Source organism: Coregonus lavaretus, assembly GCF_964263955.1.
Source record: "Coregonus lavaretus genome assembly, contig: HAP1_SCAFFOLD_999, whole genome shotgun sequence".
NCBI lineage: Eukaryota > Metazoa > Chordata > Actinopteri > Salmoniformes > Salmonidae > Coregonus > Coregonus lavaretus.
In genome coordinates, this window is record NW_028157599.1 from 100264 (window position 1) to 119568 (window position 19305).

Below are 19305 nucleotides of genomic sequence, written 5' to 3' on the forward strand. Positions count from 1 at the left end.
CACTAGACATCGAGGGGGCTCCGGCGTACTCAGTCCATTCCATCGTGGATTTGAGTCGTCGGATGGGGGGTCTGCAGTATCTCGTGGAGTGGGAGGGGTACGGTCCGGAGGAACGGTGCTGGGTCCCTAGGAGGGACATCCTAGATCCCTCCCTGTTGAGGGATTTCCACCGGAGTCATCCGACTCGCTCTGCTCCGCGTCCTCCTGGCCGTCCCCGAGGCCGGGGTCGGCGCACGGCTGGAGCCACGCGTCAAGGGGAGGGGGGGGGGGTACTGTCACGGATTCAGCCGAGGCTGCTCCTCCTCCTTGCTCGGGCAGGCTTCGGCGTTCGTCGTCCCCGGAGTACTAGCTGCTGCCGATCGATGTTTCGGTGTTTGTCTTGTTTGGTCTTTATTGTTTACACCTGTTTCCCATTATGTTGGATTGTATTCCCTATATTAACCCCTGTCTCTCATTGGTATTTTGTGTGTTATTGTTTGTTGTCATTCCGTCAGTTCTGTATGTACGGGTCTTTGTGCTTTCCTCCCTGTTTGGAGGTTTGTTGTTTTGTACGTTGATTTGACTGTGTTCAGTAAAAAACGTTGCCAGCCGCTCTGTGTCCTGCTTTTGACTTCGCTACGGCATACAAGTCGCGTGACAGATCAAGAACATTGGACTTACTCCACAGTACTAACTTAAATGACAGAGTATATCGAAAGCACTCAACCGTCAAAGCATTGTTTCCTCAAAATAAAACATTTTGTTTCTTACTGTTCCTCAAAGCACTGTTGAAAAATATCCCATACAATAATTCCTTTTACAGTGAGGACGAGTGACGAGCTTGGTATTGATAAACTCACAGGAAAATAACTATGCTTTGGAGGGAGAAAACCTAAAGGGAATCGATCCCTTGGTTATCTGTTACTGGGCTCTCTGTTGAGAGTGCTATTGCACGGTAACATATCAGTCAATACGGTAGCACAAGGTGCCACTTGTGAAGGTTGGCTTTTGGGGTCAAAGGTACGTCACATGACTGCAACTAGGAAGCTGTTCTTTGAGAGATATCAGTAGATAGTCCTTAAAAGCAACAACAGAAACGACTATCTTTTATGTTACTTCCTGAAAGTGGTTCCAACATGATAAGAGGCAACATGTGAGTACAATTCTAATTATGGCTAACTACTGGATCAGTTATAAAGTCAAGGTTGATAACTGTTAATCCGTACATTTTACTAATTTGTTCATGGAGGAAATTATTCAGTCTGAAAGTCCACTTTCCTTTTTTAATGATTTATTTATTTTTGTCGTGAAGGGGCTCTCCTAACCAGACCTGTGACAGTGGTGTATCCATGGACCTCTTCCTGCACTATTCTCTTATTCCATCGGTAAGGGGTCTCTGTGTGACCATACGGTACAGTAACATCAAGGTAACACTTTACTTGACACCTGTATTGTGTCACAATACCCCATAACGCCAAGGTGGAATTATGTTTTTGGATTTTATTACAAATTAATTAATAAACATAATATTCAACCCCTTTTTTATGGCAAGCCTAAATAAGTTCAGGAGTAAACATGTACTTAACAAGTCACATAATAAGTTGCATGGACTCACTCTGTGTGCAATAATAGTGTTTAACATGACTTCCTCATCTGTAAAGTCCCTCAGTCGAGCAGTGAATTTCAAACACAGATAATGTTTTCCAATGCCTCGCAAAGAAGGGCACCTATTGGTAGAAAACATGCAGACATTGAATATCGCTTTGAGCATGGTGAAGTTATTAATTACACTTTGGATAGTGTATCAATAAACCCAGCCACTACAAAGATACAGGCGTCCTTCTTAACTCAGTTAGCGGAAAGGAAGGAAACCGCTCAGGGATTTCACCATGAGGCCAATGGTGACTTTAAAATAGTTACAGAGTTTAATGGCTGCAATAGGAGAAAACTAAGGATGGATAAACAACATTGTAGTTAGTCCACAATAATAGGAGAAAACTGAGGATGGATCAGCATCAGCACCATTGTAGTTACTCCACAATACTAACCTAATTTACTGAGTAAAAAGAAGGAAGCCAGTACAGAATAAAACTATTCCAAAACATGCACCCTGTTTGCAACAAGGCACTAAAGTAAAACTGTAAAAATGTGGTAAAGAAATGTACTTTATGTCCTGAATACAAAGTGTTATGTTTGGGACAAACACAACACATCATTGAGTATCACTCTTCATATTTTCAAGCATGATGGTGGCTGCATCATGTTATGGGTATGCTTGTCATCGGGAAGGACTAGGGAGTTTTTGGGGGGATAAAAAAGAAACTGAATAGAGGTAAGCACAGGCAAAATCCTAGAGGAAAACCTGGTTCAGTCTGCTTTCGAACAGACACGGAGACAGATTCGCCTTCAGCAGGACAATAACCTAAAACACAAGGCCAAATATACACTGGAGTCGCTTAGCAAGACCGCATTGAATGTTCCTGAGTGGCCTAGTTACAGTATTGAAAATCTATGGCAAGACTTGAAAATGGCTGTCTTATCAACAACCAACTTGACAGAGCTTGAATAATTTTTTAAAGAATAATTAAAATTAAAATTATAATTATCATTAAAAAAATAAGCAAACACGTTTGGTGTTCGCCAAAAGGCATGTGGGAGACTCCCCAAACATATGGAAGAAGGTACTCTGGTCAGATGAGACTAAAATTGAGATTTTTGGCCATCAAGGAAAACGCTATGTCTGGCGCAAACCCAACACCTCTCATCACCCTTGTAGTCCCGTGTAGCTCAGTTGGTAGAGCATGGCGTTTGCAACACCAGGGTTGTGGGTTCGTTTCCCACGGGGGACCAGTATGAGAAAAAAAAAATGTATGCACTCACTAACTGTAAGTCGCTCTGGATAAGAGCGTCTGCTAAATGACTAAAATGTAAATGTAACACCATCCCCACAGTGCAGCATGGTAGTGGCAGCATCATGCTGGTCAGAATTGAAGGAATGATGGATGGCGCTAAATTCAGGGAAATTCTTGAGGGAAACATGTTTCAGTCTTCCAGAGATTTGAGACTGGGACGGAGGTTCACCTTCCAGCAGGACAATGACCCTAAGCCAGGGGTGTCAAATGTCCGGCCCACGGGCCGGATCAGGCCCGCAAACGGGTTTAATCCGGCCCGCGAGATGATTTTGAAAAAAATATATATATATATATATATATATATTTGTAAAGTATAAAAATGCGCTGCAATTTTTCTATAAAATAAACTGCTGTTCCAATTGCGTCCACTGGATGGCGCAATAGCAATTGTATTAAGCAAGCAAACTGTTTATACCGGGGCAGAGCAAGTAGGTCAAGCACGTGCAGCCAATGAGCTACTTTGTTTTGCCCGCGATATTTATTACGGCTTCTACTTTTAACATTATGTGCTTTGGCACCCTCATTGCCCCAATATGTCTCTGTCAAAAAAGAGAAAAGTGGACACAGAGTGCAGAGTGTTCCAAGAAAAATGGTCATCCTATTTATTCACGGAATTGAATGGGAAAGCTGTATGTTTGGTGTGTTCAGAGCATGTTGCAGTGCTGAAAGAATATAACCTTCGTCGCCACTATGTGAGTCTTCATGTCGACAAATATGACAACTTTCAAGGACAGCGGAGATGAGAGAAGGTGAATGAACTGTTGGCGGGTCTGAAGAAACAGCAGTCTGTGTTTACTCACAGCCGAGACATCAGTGACGCTGCAGTGAAAGCTAGCTACCTCATTGCTAATGAAATCGCAGTGGCTTCAAAACCATTTAGTGAGGGTGAATTTGTAAAAACATGCATGATGAAGGCAGCGGAGATTGTGTGCCCTGAAAAGCGGCAGGCTTTTGCAAATGTCAGCCTGACAAGAAACACAGTTGCAGACAGGATTTCCGATCTTTCAGTGGATTTGGACAGCCAGTTGAAGCAAAAAGTAAAGTCATTTATTGCGTTTTCGGTTGCAATTGATGAAAGCACGGACATTACAGATGTTGCACAACTGGCCATTTTCATCCGCGGAGTTGATGACACATTGACCGTCACCGAGGAGTTCGTGGAGTTGGTGCCGATGACAGATACAACGACAGCAGCTGATATTTTTACCGCACTCGTCGGCGCGCTGGACAGGGTCGGAGTGGACTGGTCCGCGCTGTCAGCCTGGCTACAGATGGTGCGCCCTCAATGATTGGGAAAAAAGCAGGCGTTGTGACAAAGTTCAGAGAGAAAGTGCAATCTGCAAATGGAGGACATGATTTTTGGACTTTTCACTGTATTTTGCACCAGGAGGCTTTGTGTTGCAAGTCATTAAAGATGGATAACGTCATGAAGGTGGTCATCCAAACTGTTAATTTCATCCGATCCAGAAGCCTGAATCACCGTCAGTTTGACAGCCTTCTCAGAGAGAAAGACCACATCTATGGCCTGCCATACCACACTGAGGTAAGATGGTTAAGCCGAGGTGCTGTGCTGAGGCGTTTCTTTGATTTACGAGAAGAAATTGAACAGTTCATGGAAGAAAAGGGCAAACCAGTGTTAGAATTTCATTCCGCAGAATGGATGCAGGACCTTGCATTTATGGTGGATGTTACAGAGCACCTGAATAACTTGAGCAAACAGCTGCAAGGGCGCAATAAAGTTGTCACGCAGTATTATGACAGCATACGTTCTTTCAAGTTGAAGCTGTCATTGTGGGAGACGCAACTTGCCGGTGGTGATGCAGCTCACTTCCCCTGTCGGAAAAATGTGTGCGCGACCCAACATGTGGCAGACATGAAGCGGTTCAAAGATAAAATAACGGGACTGTTACGGGAGTTTGAGCAACGCTTTCAGATTTATGTTTATATGTTTTTATGTTGATGTGCTATTGTTTTTCATTGATTTTATTTTATTTGTATATTTAACCTATTCTTGACTCTGTGGTTCTTGCACTTGTTTGGGGAACAGGATTTCATTATTTGTATCTACATTTCTGCCTGAGAAATGACACCCTGATATAGTTTTGTGATCTGTGAAACAGTTCTGTTAATCACTGAGGCATTGTGTGTTTGTGTGTTCTTTTTCTTTAGAATTTTCAAATAAACTTGACGTGTTTTATGATTAATAGTGATGTTGTGCTTGTATTATTTTGGACACACTGTCCTCAGGCTCCAGATTTATGTTGTATGTAGATCGTATTAAAACAAAGAAAACTATCTGAAGTTGTTGTTTTCAAGTTATATATACCATGATTTTTCCGGTCCGGCCCACTTGGGAATAGATTTTCCTCCATGTGGCCCCTGAGCTAAAATGAGTTTGACACCCCTGCTGTAGCACTTAGAGATTTTTTTCAAAGAAAAGCGCGCTATTAAATTCAATGAATTATGTTTTATTCATACCCCAAGACATAATAAATAAATCAGTGTAAACATGAACATTTGTCTTTTTACAGGGAAACTGGAATGGACATTTTGATCAGGCATGGGGGGACGTGCTTGCCTGGCTACCAATCCACAATGCGCCGGCCAAACGCCACGGCCACTATCGTTTCTTCTCCACGTTGAGACTGGCTATGCTTCTTCCCCGACGACTTCTGGAATGCGAACACATTCAAACCGTTCTGATTGGTCCCAGAAACCAATGGTTCGTCCAGAGCTGGCCTACACGAATCATGAATCACGTCATTTTGACATAAGCGCAAACAACTTCTAGGATACCAGGTTCAGACTGATCGATAGAGCAGCGAAATTAAATTCATGTTGAGTTGTCAGGCAACATCACCACACAAAGGACATCATCATGACCAGATGATAAATACATTGGCAAATAAAGGAAGAGGTCTCTGTTTTTTATATTTTTATATTGAACAACAGTTGAACAGCATTCTGTTTTTGTCTATGGGAGATTCCTATGGCTCACACATTACAAAAACACCACACTATAATACAAAATGTATAGCCCAATAGACATTCAACAACAACAAAAAATACATAAAATTCAAGTTCACAAAATATGACACATCTCTAGGTCTGAAACCTTTACATTCCATAGCCCTTGTTTGATGTAGAACAATAATACAGTATTGGTCAACCAAAAGTAATGCTGTCTTCCAATGATCCTTGAAAAGGTGAAAGGTCAGAGATGAAACATCACAACTCGTAAACTTGGGTATCAAAATTATCTCAGACTTTTCCACTTGTAATTCCAACATGGAGGATCGTTTAAGTGGTTATTTCAGAGTTGAAACCTCGTATTTCCGAATTTCTGATGGAAGTTGAAGGCAGCACTACACAAAGCTCTGCCGGTTGAGCAGCTTGAGGGACAAACGTGCCAATTAGTAGGTGGACATCATGACACCTCCTCAAAGATTCATACTAAGTCAGTTAGTAGATGTTACGGTTATACGGTATTGCAATATAACTGCTGCAGCCTCTGCAATAGGTTAAGCAATAGTTGTGCGCTGCCCTCTCTATCCAGCACCTCTCCTATGTACAGATGAAAATACCACAACAGAGATTTACATCCATAGCCGCGGGAAGTCGGGGTGTTGAGGGTGCTGCAGCACCCCCTGATAAATCAGAATGAAAACAAATTCCAATCCATCACATTCATCATGGTATATTATTGAGGGGGTCAAATTGGCCTGTCTCTAGTATTGAGGGGTCATGTACCCTTCCCCCGCAGGTTGTGCGCCTGGGTACCTGTCTGTGGTACAGGTAAAGTGTTACTACAACTCACTGAAGCAATAATAAAAAGGTTCAGGATATCTCCCAGGACCCCCATAATCAGCTCCAACACTCAAAGGTGAAGACATAGGAATGTAAAACTACAGCACTTCAACATGTATTTCATCATCTGTTAGCTGAGTGAAGTCCATTTGTGTCTCAAATGGCACCCTACTCCCTATATAATGCACTACTTTTGACCAGGCTCTGACCAGGGTCCATAGGACTTTGGTGAAAAGTAGTGCACTATATTATAGGGGATAGGGTGCCATTTGGGACACATCCTGACTCCTGTCAGCTGTGAAAGTTCTCACACCTGCTGCTTCATAATAACCACAGAGAGACTGTTAGATAGGGCACAATCACTGTCTACTCACTGACAACATGGCTGGAAAAGTAGTGATGCTGCTGTGTGTGATGCTCCTTGCCGCCTTTACAGGTCAAGTACTCCTGTTTTCTGTGTGATATCTTGGGGATTAATAAAGTTTCTTGAATTGAATTAAATATTCAGAGAAAGCATTGATTGAACCATGGAGTATTTCAGTATCTGTGAGGAAAGCTTGCTCCAGCCATCTGCTGGAGTCAAGGGACTATGAAACTATGTTGAGACTATTATGGCTAGGTGGCCAGATGATATACCAGTTTTAATGTACAGTACATGAGATGATGGTTAAATGTGTATCATGTTATCTAAACCTCCATGGGCTGACATTGTAATAACATTCTTGAGGTGATTTGAAAAAACATTGTAACATACTATTTGTTTTCTTCAGGCGCAGAAGAAGAAAACTCTAGACTTTACAGAAAGGTACGGCTGATCTTATGTTGAATATTTAATGTGAATGCTGCTTCTTAAACCAAACCTGGTGTGAATTCAGTTTGGGGTGAAGTTACAGATCAGGGATCAGATTCCCCTCCCCAATCATAATCTTAACCATTAGCAGGGAAAATGCAAAAAACAAGCTCAGCATCTAGGGACAATTTCACCCTATTCTTTGAATTCAGTGTGATGAAATATTCAGAATGTGGCAGCAGATAGAAATGAAGTCAATAGAGCCTGACACAATCGATCCCTATTCTATATGACATGCAATAATATCATACCTGTTCTACACAATGCATTTATATCTGAGCGTTATGCAATGTTACTCCTCTCCTGATTGCCCATGCCCTTGGTCTTAAGAGTAAATGTGAGATTGTTTTGCAGCCATCTTGTGGCGAGATGGTGGAGATCTTGGCTTGCCCTATGAACTTGGCTCCTGTGTGTGGCACTGATGGCAACACCTACCCCAATGAGTGTGCACTCTGTGTCCAGAGACAGTGAGTACTGTACATACCTTGGTTAAAGTACTATTTGAAATCATTTCAGATACTGGGCTTGAATGAGCTTGCCTGGTACAATGGAACCAATAGACTAGTTCCAAAATGGCTAACCCTGCCCATCAGGCACTCGAGACAAGTTAAAACACCCTAAAAGTATTTGAACAATTTCCCTGGGACACAGCTGCTCCTTTCTCACAGCCCTGTCCTGCCCTGTCTAACCTTGTCACTATAAGGCTGAGAGTCAGTTTGCAGAAACAACACTTAACACCTCCAGTAAAATACTGAAGTACAAGGGACTGAATTCAATCAAACCAGTATTTCAGGAAAATCCACATACTGTAGGCTCCTACAATGTAAAATTGTGCCCAGTAAAGTGCTTATGTAACCACGTTTCCATCCACAGTTTATGTGAGTAAAGTCATACCGTATTTTTAGAAAATCACGACAAGCTGTGATGAAAACAGGTAGTTTAGGTAACATTTTATAAATGCCGACAGATGGGCCTAATTTGTTCGACATGGTGGGATCTTTTTGTGTCGGTAAAATGAATTATGCGAGAAATGGTGGCGCAAATTTAAGCGCAAATATTGATATAATAACCATCATATCAAAGTAAACTTGAAGTCACGCGATGATATGCTGTGTAGTCCTCCCACAACAACTCGGGAAAACATGCAGTTTATTAGGCTACAGATGAAATAAGTTATGATGAACATCACAGGGTGGTGAATGTGCAAGGTGACCTTGATGCTCCTTTCCAATACATATCGAGGGTCTTATTCTGGTGACATGACATGATGATCAATGCTTGACTGCCATTTGACAAATACAAATATTCTCGCTCTTATCCATAACAATCTCATGTTGATGACTAGCCTACCCGCATAGCCCTCCCGCACTGTATCTGCGATCTGTTGGCTAGAGCGCACGTGCCAAGACCATTTGCTATTTAACGATACAGTTTTTGTGACAAAACTATCGGTAGAGTTGAAAATGCGATGGAAACACATTGAACTTTAGATTTTTATTCGGTACATGAAAACTTAAGCGGAAAAGTACATTTTGTACTCGCGCACTGAATTTGATCTGAAACAAGTCCGTTTGGTGGAAACACACCACTGGTGGGAAAATGTGCATATTTTCTTTATTAATTTAAAATCTGTCGCCAATTGGATGGAAACCTAGATCATGATGACACACATATACTACAGATGTAGGATCTTAATTTGAGCCAGTTTGCTACAGCAGGAAAATAATCCTGCAGCAACAGGAAATGTGAATTATTATGTGGATTGTAATTAATGGACATTTTTGTAGGGGTAGGTCAGTTTTTCGTTAGGGCAAATCAAGTCTGAAATTTCAAACCTTAGAAGCCTTTTAAAAACTCAAATACACTACAAGTTTGCATTTCCTGATGTGCAGGAAAATTCTCAGCAACAAAAGTGTGATCAAATTAGGATCCTACATCTATATATATTTCCCCCCTATGAGAGCAGGTTTCATTGAATTCAGTCTGTATGTACAAAACAACAATATTGAATATAATTCATACCAAACAACATAATAAATAAATCATGGCATGAACATTCCTCTCTCTACAGGGAGACCAGAATGGACATCTTGGTCATGAAGGAGGAGAGCTGCTAGCTGGGTCTGACATCACCAAACAAATAACATCATCATGACCAGATATTAAACCAATTAGAAAATAAAGGAAGAGGTCTCTGTCATTTCATTTTGAACAGTTGAACATTTTGTTTTTGTTTATTGGAGGTTTCCATGGCTCACACAGTAGCCACACTATAAAAGCCCAATAACAACCATAAATACAAAATTAAAGTTAAGATTTTCACACAAAAAATAACTAAAAAGAGGAAAGGCAACAATATCAAAAAGTAAAATCAACACAGTTTTACCAACAAAATATGACAAACCTCTGAAGCCTTTACATTCCATAGCCCTAGTGTAGAGCAAAAATACAGTATTTGTAAACCGAAAGTAAAGCTGCCTTCAAATGATCCTTGAAAAGGTGAAAGGTCAGAGATGAAACGTCACAACTCGTAAACTTGGGTATCAAAATCATCTCAGACTTTCCCACTTGTAATTCGAACTTGGAAGGTCTTTTTAGTGGCTATTTCAGAGTTGGGTCCTTGTATTTCTGAGTTACGGCGAAAGCAGTTGAAGGCAGTACTACACAAAGCTCTGCCAATTGGGCAGCTTGAGGGACAAACGTGCCAATTAGTAGGTGGACATCATGACACCTCCTCAAAGATTCATACTAAGTCAGTTAGTAGATGTTAAGGTTTTATAGTGTTACAATATAATGCTGCAGCCTCTGCAATAGGTTATTGGTTAATGCAATAGATTGTGCACTGCCCTCTTTACCCAGCACCTCTCGTACTGTATGCACAGGTGACAACAGACATTTACATACACTTTTAACACAGGCATCCTCTTGACCGCACTTGCTTGACTTATTTCTTTCAGCTCCTAGTGGAGCAAAGGGCCTCAACGATGCATCTCCAGTTAACTCTGTTCTGGGCAGTTTCCTTGAACTCATTCAAGGTGGTTCCTGCCTTCTTCACAGGGCTGGATTTACGAACGGGCACACAGGGCATGTGCCCCGGGGCCACCAAGCCCCCTGGAGGTCAGGGTCCCCCCAGACAGCATATTAACGCGTCATAAGCCATGGAAAAATATGTAGAATTGCAGGAAATTAGCTTTAAATCTGCAACATTTTCTCTCAGCGTCATGGCAAAATGTGTAGAATTGCAGGAAATGAGCTTTGAATCTGCTACGTTTTCTCTCAGCCTCATGAGAAAATGTGTAGAATAGCATGATAAAACTGCACATTGTTCTCTGTGTGAATTGTGTTTCATTTAAGGAAATTCGCTGTCCCCCCCCAAAAAAAAATAATAATAATACATATTTTGTTTTTGTGTGTGGGGCCCCGAATCTGGCCCTGCTTGTTCATCTCTCCATCATTCATCTTTGTCCATGTCTTCTTCTTTGGGTGGCGTCCCCACATCTACTGTAATCTTTGTGAACAGGTCGTGCTTTTCAACTGTGACAACTTTGTACTCGAGAGAGTTGAGGCCATCGGTATCCATCGTCATTAACGTGTGAGCTATTCTCTTGAACCTGCAGGGCAAAATAATCAACTGTCAACACCATTTGGAGGATAGTTGGGGAACAGGTGGCAGTAAGAAATGTGAGGGGGAATCTAGTGAACGCGGTTGTTCTGAAGCTTTACCTCTGAGGATTGGCGTTGTTATTTTGGTCTCTTTCGTGACGGATCATCCGGCATTGTCCGACTACGCCGTCCGGACGAGAGATGGACATTCCTCTGTTATTCAACCTACGGAAATCAAACCAATGATAGGAATTTGATTAAATTGATTTTAAAGGAAAAAAATCACCCTTTTCCAGAACAAAATGCATAATCTCCAGCACCACCGCAATGTCAACATAATGTGACAACGGCAGGTTTCTATGTTTTGTAGTCGAAAAGATAAGTGATAAGTGTTAAGTGAAAGATGTGTTTCCGATGACGTCATCCGGAGATACTGATCATGTGATTTTATGAGCAGGCAAAAGTTAGTAAGATTAAGAGTTATGCTATACTACATGTTTATGGGGTTAGACATTTTCTTACCTGTTGAAAATGTCGTCATCTTCACCACCCCAGCCCCAGTAGTTGTTGGGAAAGCCGTTGACTTTCAGGAACTGCTCCTTACTCAATGATGAGACACCGCCAAAGTACTGATTATAGGGCAAACTATGAATGAGACAAAGACAAACAAAAAAATCTATATGCTCAATCAGATATACATATATACTATTAGCTGTGATGGCCGAGTGGTTGTGGCATTGGACTTGATGGGCTCTCTCTTGATTGTCCTCTGTAGCTCAGTAAGTAGAGCATTGAGCTTGCAATGTCAGGATAGTGGATTTGATTCCTGGGGACAAATGTATGCACGCATGACTAAGTCACGTTTGGATAAAAGTGTCTGCTAAATGACATATATTATGATATATTATAGTTTCCTGTTCTGTTGTGCTGTGCCTCCGAAGGTGTGAATGGAAGAAGTGTGAGGGATCTATTCAATCCGTACCGCTTAAGTTCCGTGTTGTAGCCTGAATTACATTTAGAAGCAATGTTCCTGTGTTAGTGGAGACTGCATTTACGGTAAACGCTGCATATGTCGGTTCAATCGGAAAATACCTTTACATTTAAATCGCGCAATCTGTAACGCTTCAGCAAAACAGATTGAACCCAGCCCTTAGTGTCCTTTCCCCCTGGGTAATACTGTAGGTATGAGGAAACATTAACAACAACTCTGGCATTTACCGTAATCATAACAATGAGTCAGCGTTTATCATAACAATGAGTCAGCGTTTAATCATTTAAAGTGATAGTTCACTCCAAAAGAAAGGTTATCGGTTGAGGTCTGCACCGTACTGTAGCACTGCAATAGGACATCACACGTACTTGAAACCAAACTTGTCCATGGAGACAGACAGGTGTCTGGGCTGGCTGAAGCATTTGTAGGTGTTGCGGTCATCCATGGGGATGATGTCCACGTCACTGAACACAAAGCAGTCGTAGTCATACTCTTTCAGGGCCTCAGCATAGCCAATGTTCATCAGCTTGGCCCTGTTGAACGTGTTCTCTCCATCCTAATAAAGTTAAAAGGCGTCCTCAAGATGAAGATGAAACATCTTACTGTAGACTACATAATTTAAGGAACAGTTTTCTGGAAACACATTAGTCCTAATCTTGGACTTAATAGCATGCTGAATGGAGAATATCCATTGTAATAGCTATTTAGTCCAGAATTAGGCTTAATCTGTTTCCCGGAAACAGGCGTTACATGTTTGATTCAAGTGTTTAAATGTAAGTGTTAAATGTAAGTTTTACATTTCCAAATGTGTGTTGTACTGTACCTGATTGATGACGTAGACACCATAGTCCAGCTGTTGGCGCTGAAGGATGGGATGGAGGTAGTAGAGCCAGAACTTGAGGTGATTGTCGCGATTGCGGAAGGGGATGATGAGAGCAACCTTCTGGAGGGCGACGCAGTCATGTGGTTTGTAGCGACCTCCTTCCTGCAGACCTGGGTTCTCCTTCCTCACTGTGTCCAAGCTGACTGGCGTAGAGAACTCAACCCTGAGAGGCCCCACTGCAGATCAGGAAAAAAGTGAAAATGAACTTATAATAATAATAATAATATGCCATTTAGCAGACGCTTTTATCCAAAGCGACTTACAGTCATGCGTGCATACATTTTTTTTGTGTATGGGTGGTCCCGGGGATCGAACCCACTACCTTGGCGTTACAAGCGCCGTGCTCTACCAGCTGAGCTACAGAGGACCACAACTTAAAATCTATTAATGTGGCGACTTGATGCCTTTAGAAATGGTATTGATAGAGAATTGTGTTTATTGTTTTCCATGTTACCATGTACCAAGAAGTGGAGAGGGATCTGGGCATTTCTTTAATTCTTCGGTCACAAGGGGGGTCTTGTGGGTTTTGGTCTCTGTAGTTTCTGAAAAATAAAATATTCAATTGGTTCAGGTGCTGGACAAAAGAAAATGTGAATGCCTTGCAAAAGTATTATTTAGACCCCTTGGATTTCTTCTAATTTTATTGTGTTACAAAGTGGGATTAAAATGGAATTCATGTAAAAAAAAAAATTCAACAATCTATACAAAATACTCTGTGGAAGACATTTTAAATATATTTAAAGATAAATAAAAAATGTATAACTAAAATATAGTTGTTGCATCAGTATTCAGCCCCTTTGTTTAGCCAAGCCTAAATTAGTTCAGGAGTAAAATTTAGCTTAACAAATCACATAATAAGTTAAATGGACTCACATTCCATTTCTGTCGCTGTCCATTTTGAAAGTGCTGAACGAATAGGCCTACCTCATCACAGCTCGTTTGCTTGCACTTGCTTATACTTAGAGCTAAGTGTTAATGATGTAAGAACAAACATTATGAATTTACTGAACATAAATGTAATAATGTTTGTGTATGGTTCAAAACTCATGTCGGCATTTGTGATTATTGGAGAATGCGGTTCTTATCGATTTACACAAATCCACAAGCAGTCAGTAGAAACTTTATTAATTTAAGCAAGTCAGCCATATCAGCTATGGCTTTTAAAAAGGCAGTAAATGAGGCTGAATGAACTGTTTCGCTGCCAGACGAGGCTCCGCTGATAGCCAGGTGTAGCAGTAGTAAGGGTTCTCTCCATGTTGCTGAAAGGAAAGCGCCGTTGTCGAGACAGCTTTATGTAGGCCCTAACAGTTTACGGGCACTGTTTGTCACCGTTATTGTGCAATTAATGTATTGTTTAGTGTTGTGTTGTGTAGTGGCTTTGCTGGCATGCATAAAGAACTGATTGGTTGAGTTTGCCCCACCAAGATTTACATGCTAAAATCACCACTGCATATTTGTATACATTTACATTTACATTTTAGTCATTTAGCAGACGCTCTTATCCAGAGCGACTTACAGTTAGTGAGAAACTTGTTTTAATTGTTAAACTATTATTCAAAATGAACTAGTGTCAATGTTGATTAATCAACAATCCTGCAATAAAGAAGGGAAGGGGTTCTGTGTCTAATGCGTCTGTGTTTCTGTGTTTTATTCTCAAATGAACATTTCCTTTTTGTCTAGTTGTAAGATCTCCAATCTGTTTTATTTGATTGTCACTCTGTCTCAGTATATCAGCTATCTGAATCCATTTAGCAGCTTATCATACGGCATGCATCGCCAGTGCAGCCATAGGCCTTCAGTATGATGGCATTACTGGCCTTATGGGCATCTGTCATCTGAAGCAGAGAATAGCTACAGTGCATTTGGAAAGTATTCAGACCCCTTGACTGTTTCCACATTTTGTTACGTTACAGCCTTACTCTAAAATTGATTTAATTATTTTCCCCTCATCAATCTACACACAATACCCCATAATGACAAAGAAAAAAAACAGGTTTTAAGAAATGTTTGCAAAATGTATTTAAAAAAATACTGAAATATCACATTTACATAAGTATTCAGACCCTTTACTCAGTACTTTGTTGAAGCATCTTTGGCAGCGATTACAGCCTAGTCTTCTTGGGTATGACGCTACAAGCTTGGCACACCTGTATATGGGGAGTTTCTCCCATTCTTCTCTGCAGATCCTCTCAAGCTCTGTCAGGTTGGATGGGGAACGTCGCAGCACAGCTATTTTCAGGTCTCTCCAGAGATGTTCGATCGGGTTCAAGTCCGGGCTTTGGCTGGGCCACTCAAGGACATTCAGAGACTTGTCCCGTGGCCACTCCTGCATTGTCTTGGCTGTATGTTTAGGGTCATTGTCCTGTTGGAAGGTGAACCTTTGACCCAATCTGAGGTCCTGAGCGCTCTGGAGCAGGTTTTCATCAAGATGGTGGTCCTCTGTAGCTCAGCTGGTAGAGCACGGCGCTTATAACGCCGGGGTAGTGGGTTCGATCCCCGGGACCACCCATACACAAAAAAAATTATGCACGCATGACTGTAAGTCGCTTTGGATAAAAGCGTCTGCTAAATGGCATATTATATTATTATTATTATTATTATAACATCTCTCTGTACTTTGCTCCATTCATCTTTCGCTCGATCCTGACTAGTCTCCCAGTCCCTGCCGCTGAAATACATCCCCACAGCATGATGCTGCCACCACCATGCTTCACCGTAGGGATGGTGCCAGGTTTCCTCCAGACGTGGCACTTGGCATTCAGGCCAAATAGTTCAATCTTGGTTTCATCAGACCAGAGAATCTTGTTTCTCATGGTCTGAGAGTCCTTTAGGTGCCTTTTGGCAAACTCCAAGCAGGCTGTCATGTGCCTTTTACTGAGGAGTGGCTTCCGTCTGGCCACTCTACCATAAAGGCCTGATTGGTGGAGTGCTGCAGAGATGGTTGTCCTTCTGGAAGGTTCTCCCATCTCCACAGAGGAACTCTGGAGCTCTGTCAGAGTACCCATCGGGTTCTTGGTCACCTCCCTGACCAAGGCCCTTCTCCCCGATTGCTCAATTTGGCCGGGCGGCCAGCTCTAGGAAGAGTCTTGGTGGTTCCAAACTTCTTCCATTTAAGAATGATGGAGGCCACTGTGTTCTTGGGGACCTTCAACGCTCCTGAAACTTTTTGGTACCCGTCACCAGATAGGTGCCTTGACACAATCCTGTCTCGGCGCTCTACGGACAATTCCTTCGACCTCATGGCTTGGTTTTTGCTCTGACATGCATTGTCAAATGTGGGACCTTATGTAGACAGGTGTGTGCCTTTCCAAATCATGTCCAATCAATTGAATTTACCACAGGTGGACTCCAATCAAGTTGTAGAAACGTGTTAAGAATGACCCATGGAAACTGGATGCACCTGAGCTCAATTTCGATTGTCATAGCAAAGATTCTGAATACTTACGTAAATACGTATTTTTTTTATTTTTATAAATGTGCAACAATTTCTAAAAACCTGGTTTCGCTTAGTCATTATGTGGTATTGTGTGTAGATTGATGAGGGAAAATGTTTGTTTAATCCCATTTTATAATTAGGCTGTAACGTAACAAAATGCGCTGTACTTTACCATCGGTGATGCACTGTCACAGTGTTGCGAACTCCTCAGTAAGGAAAGTAGCTATTGGCTGTCCTAAAAGCCGCTAATTTGCATAAATTGCCATTCGTATGTAATTGTGATGGATGCTGTAGGAGAGGAATAACGTCGTGGGAGAGACTAAAAGTGAGTAAAAAACACCCTAAATATGTTTAGAACTACAAATGAACTTCCTTCTGTCGATTCTTTTTTTTTTTATGTCAGTCAGTGCGGGATCAGCCAGCGGCGGCTTCCCACATCCGCGATTCATTTGCAGTCATACGGAACATATCCTGCTCTGACAGCAGCTGGGAGGGACTGCTGCGAGGAATGGGCCGCCTGTGAGTGCTTTGGGACGGGGGAGGGCCAACGAGCAGCGGCGGCAGAGTAAGAACGATACGTGCTTCCACGTCTTCAAAAGTCCCCTATAACACCAGAAAAAGTCGCTAGATTTGTCGCTAGTCGCTTTCTTGAAAATCTGTCGCTAGAGGGGTCTGAATACTCGCTAAATATAGCGACAAAGTCGCTAAGTTGGCAACACTGCACAGCACCCCTTCCACGCGTGTGGGGGATGGTTCTTAAAATGTAACATCCAATCAAAATCTTGCAGCGGACCATTCAAATCGTTTTTGCAATACATAATTCTCCAGATCTCCAAGGGAGGCGTGACAATGATGTGATTTTGGAGGTATGGTAACGTGAGACTAACACATTGGTAACCTGAGAATCATGATAAATAAATGTCATTTAGCAGACGCTCTTATCCAGAGCGACATACAGGAGCAATTAGGGTTAAGTGCCTTGCTCAAGGGCACATCGACAGGTTTTTCACCTAGTCGGCTCGGGGATTAGAACCAGCGACCTTTCGGTTACTGGCACAACGCTCTTAACCACTAAGCTACCTGCCGTGATACATCATTCATACCTGTTGGTCATACCAATTTCACTATGTATGTATTTAATGTACTTCTACTGTGTGAGTTAAGAAATATAACGCTATATGAAAGCTATGCTCAAATAATGTCATCAATAATAGCCTTTTAGCGTACTATGCAATACATGTGCAATGAAATTACATCATTAAAATCTTATTTTCAAATGTCTTCAGTCTTTTGTGACCTTATTTTTAAAATATATTATAGTAGTGTCAAAATGTCCATCTATTTGCATATATTTAGAAGCTATACAGCACATTACTTACCATTTTCTTTCATTATTTGTTCTTTCCAGAAGTCTGACTCTAAGCGGAAAACTCTGTAATAGACTCCTGATTTAATTAATCCATCTTCACTTTGGGTATCATTTAAACTGGACAGCAAAGCATTCCTACTCGATTCAGTAACATTCGAGGTGCTCAGTTGATACCAGCAATATACTGAGATAGAAAAGAGACCTAAAAGCAAAAGGCAGCAGAATAGTTTTTTCAGCATCTCACCGTTGTGTGCCGTGAATCAAAGGCTACAAAACAAAAGTTTACTGGTAACAAGCTTCCACACCACATTCACTCAATGGTGTGCTCGACCTGCCTTGCCAGTTTTTCTGCCAACATTTGACGTCAGATTACAAAACAACAATTGACCAACCTTATATATTTTGTGAAGCACTTCAACGTCACATAAAAACCAAGCTGTTGACAAGCCCTTGAACACCACTGACAGTATCGGTATCTTGACATCTGAGTTTCTAGCGGCATTAGCCGCCACTGGGCTATGGTAGATGTAATGGGAAATTATTTGATTAATTATTTTCCTGAATTTGACTTACTGTGGATATGGATTGATATGGAATAAACATGATTGTATGTGAGGGGAGACGCAGACAGATGCATTCATTCCCTTGGGGGAAGGGAAACAGGAGTTAACCAAGTATGTTTAAGTAACACATTTAATTAAGTAGTTGTCACTTGTTAGTCTATAATTATCTGTTGTAATGACAGTGCCTTCAGAAAGTATTCACACCACTTGAATTTTTCCACACTTTGTTGTGTTACAGCCTGCATTTAAAATGGATTCAATTGAGATTTTGTGTCACTGGCCTACACACAATACCCCCACAATGTAAAAGTAAAATTGTGTTTTTAGACATTTTTACAAATTAATTAAAAAGGAATAAGTATTCAAACCCTTTGTTATGGCAAGCCTAAATAAGTTCAGGAGTAAAACTGTGCTTAACAAGTCACATAATAAGTTGTATGGGCACACCTGTTAATTGAAATGCATTCCAGGTGACTACCTCATGAAGCTGTTTGAGAGAATGCCAAGAGTGTGCAAAGCTGTCATCAAGGCAAAGGGTGGCTACTTTGAAGAATTTTAAATATAAAATATATTTAGATTAGTTTAACACTTTTTTGGTTACTACATGATTCCATATGTGTTATTTCATAGTTTTGATGCCTTCACTATTATTCTACAATGTAGAACATAGTAAAAATAAAGAAAAAACCATGGAATGAGTAGGTGTGTCCAAACTTTGGACTGGTACTGTACATATTTATTTTTAAAGCAGACATTGAATATCCCTTTGAGCATGTTGAAGTTATTAATTACCCTTTGGATGGTGTATCCATACACCCAGTCACTACAAAGAAACAGGCGTCCTTCCTAACTCAGTTGCCGGAGAGGGAAACCACTCAGGGGTTTCACCTTGACTCCTATGATGACTTTAAA

At 41.3% G+C, this 19305-nt stretch overlaps 2 protein-coding genes across 3 annotated transcripts; one reads left to right on the plus strand and one right to left on the minus strand.

The window, feature by feature from the left end:
• The first annotated feature begins 987 nt into the window (after positions 1-987).
• On the plus strand, positions 988-9727 carry LOC311125197 (putative pancreatic secretory proteinase inhibitor). 2 transcript variants are annotated; one of them, XR_014612849.1, is made up of 5 exons: positions 988-1132; positions 1292-1364; positions 5423-5613; positions 7469-7503; positions 7903-7955. XR_014612849.1 is itself a non-coding variant. In XM_084199250.1 (4 exons), the coding sequence occupies exons 1-4, from the start codon at positions 7080-7082 to the stop codon at positions 9663-9665; spliced, it is 249 nt and encodes an 82-aa protein (XP_084055376.1). In that variant the 5' UTR covers positions 5679-7079; the 3' UTR covers positions 9666-9727. The 2 variants fall into 2 exon arrangements, 1 of the variants encoding a protein (XP_084055376.1); XM_084199250.1 differs by lacking the exons at positions 988-1132; positions 1292-1364; positions 5423-5613 and adding exons at positions 5679-7134; positions 9620-9727 and having other exon boundaries at positions 7903-8015.
• Positions 9728-9757: 30 nt separating this feature from the next.
• On the minus strand, positions 9758-18152 carry LOC311125196 (beta-1,4-galactosyltransferase 1-like). The gene is made up of 7 exons (XM_084199249.1): positions 17841-18152; positions 13487-13567; positions 12966-13201; positions 12511-12698; positions 11674-11796; positions 11272-11376; positions 9758-11159 (listed from the first exon to the last, which is right to left on the minus strand). The coding sequence occupies exons 1-7, from the start codon at positions 18067-18069 to the stop codon at positions 11000-11002; spliced, it is 1122 nt and encodes a 373-aa protein (XP_084055375.1). The 5' UTR covers positions 18070-18152; the 3' UTR covers positions 9758-10999.
• Positions 18153-19305: the final 1153 nt, after the last annotated feature.

Coding starts and splice junctions, on each gene's coding strand:
- LOC311125197 (XM_084199250.1), top strand. CDS start 7,080: ATGGCTGGAAAAGTAGTGATGCTGCTGTGTGTGATGCTCCTTGCCGCC. Junction 7,135..7,468: donor GCTCCTTGCCGCCTTTACAG/GTCAAGTACTCC, acceptor TGTTTTCTTCAG/GCGCAGAAGAAGAAAACTCT. Junction 8,016..9,619: donor GCACTCTGTGTCCAGAGACA/GTGAGTACTGTA, acceptor CTCTCTCTACAG/GGAGACCAGAATGGACATCT.
- LOC311125196 (XM_084199249.1), bottom strand. CDS start 18,069: ATGCTGAAAAAACTATTCTGCTGCCTTTTGCTTTTAGGTCTCTTTTCT. Junction 11,797..12,510: donor ATGGACAAGTTTGGTTTCAA/GTACGTGTGATG, acceptor TCTCATTCATAG/TTTGCCCTATAATCAGTACT. Junction 11,160..11,271: donor AACAACGCCAATCCTCAGAG/GTAAAGCTTCAG, acceptor TTTGCCCTGCAG/GTTCAAGAGAATAGCTCACA.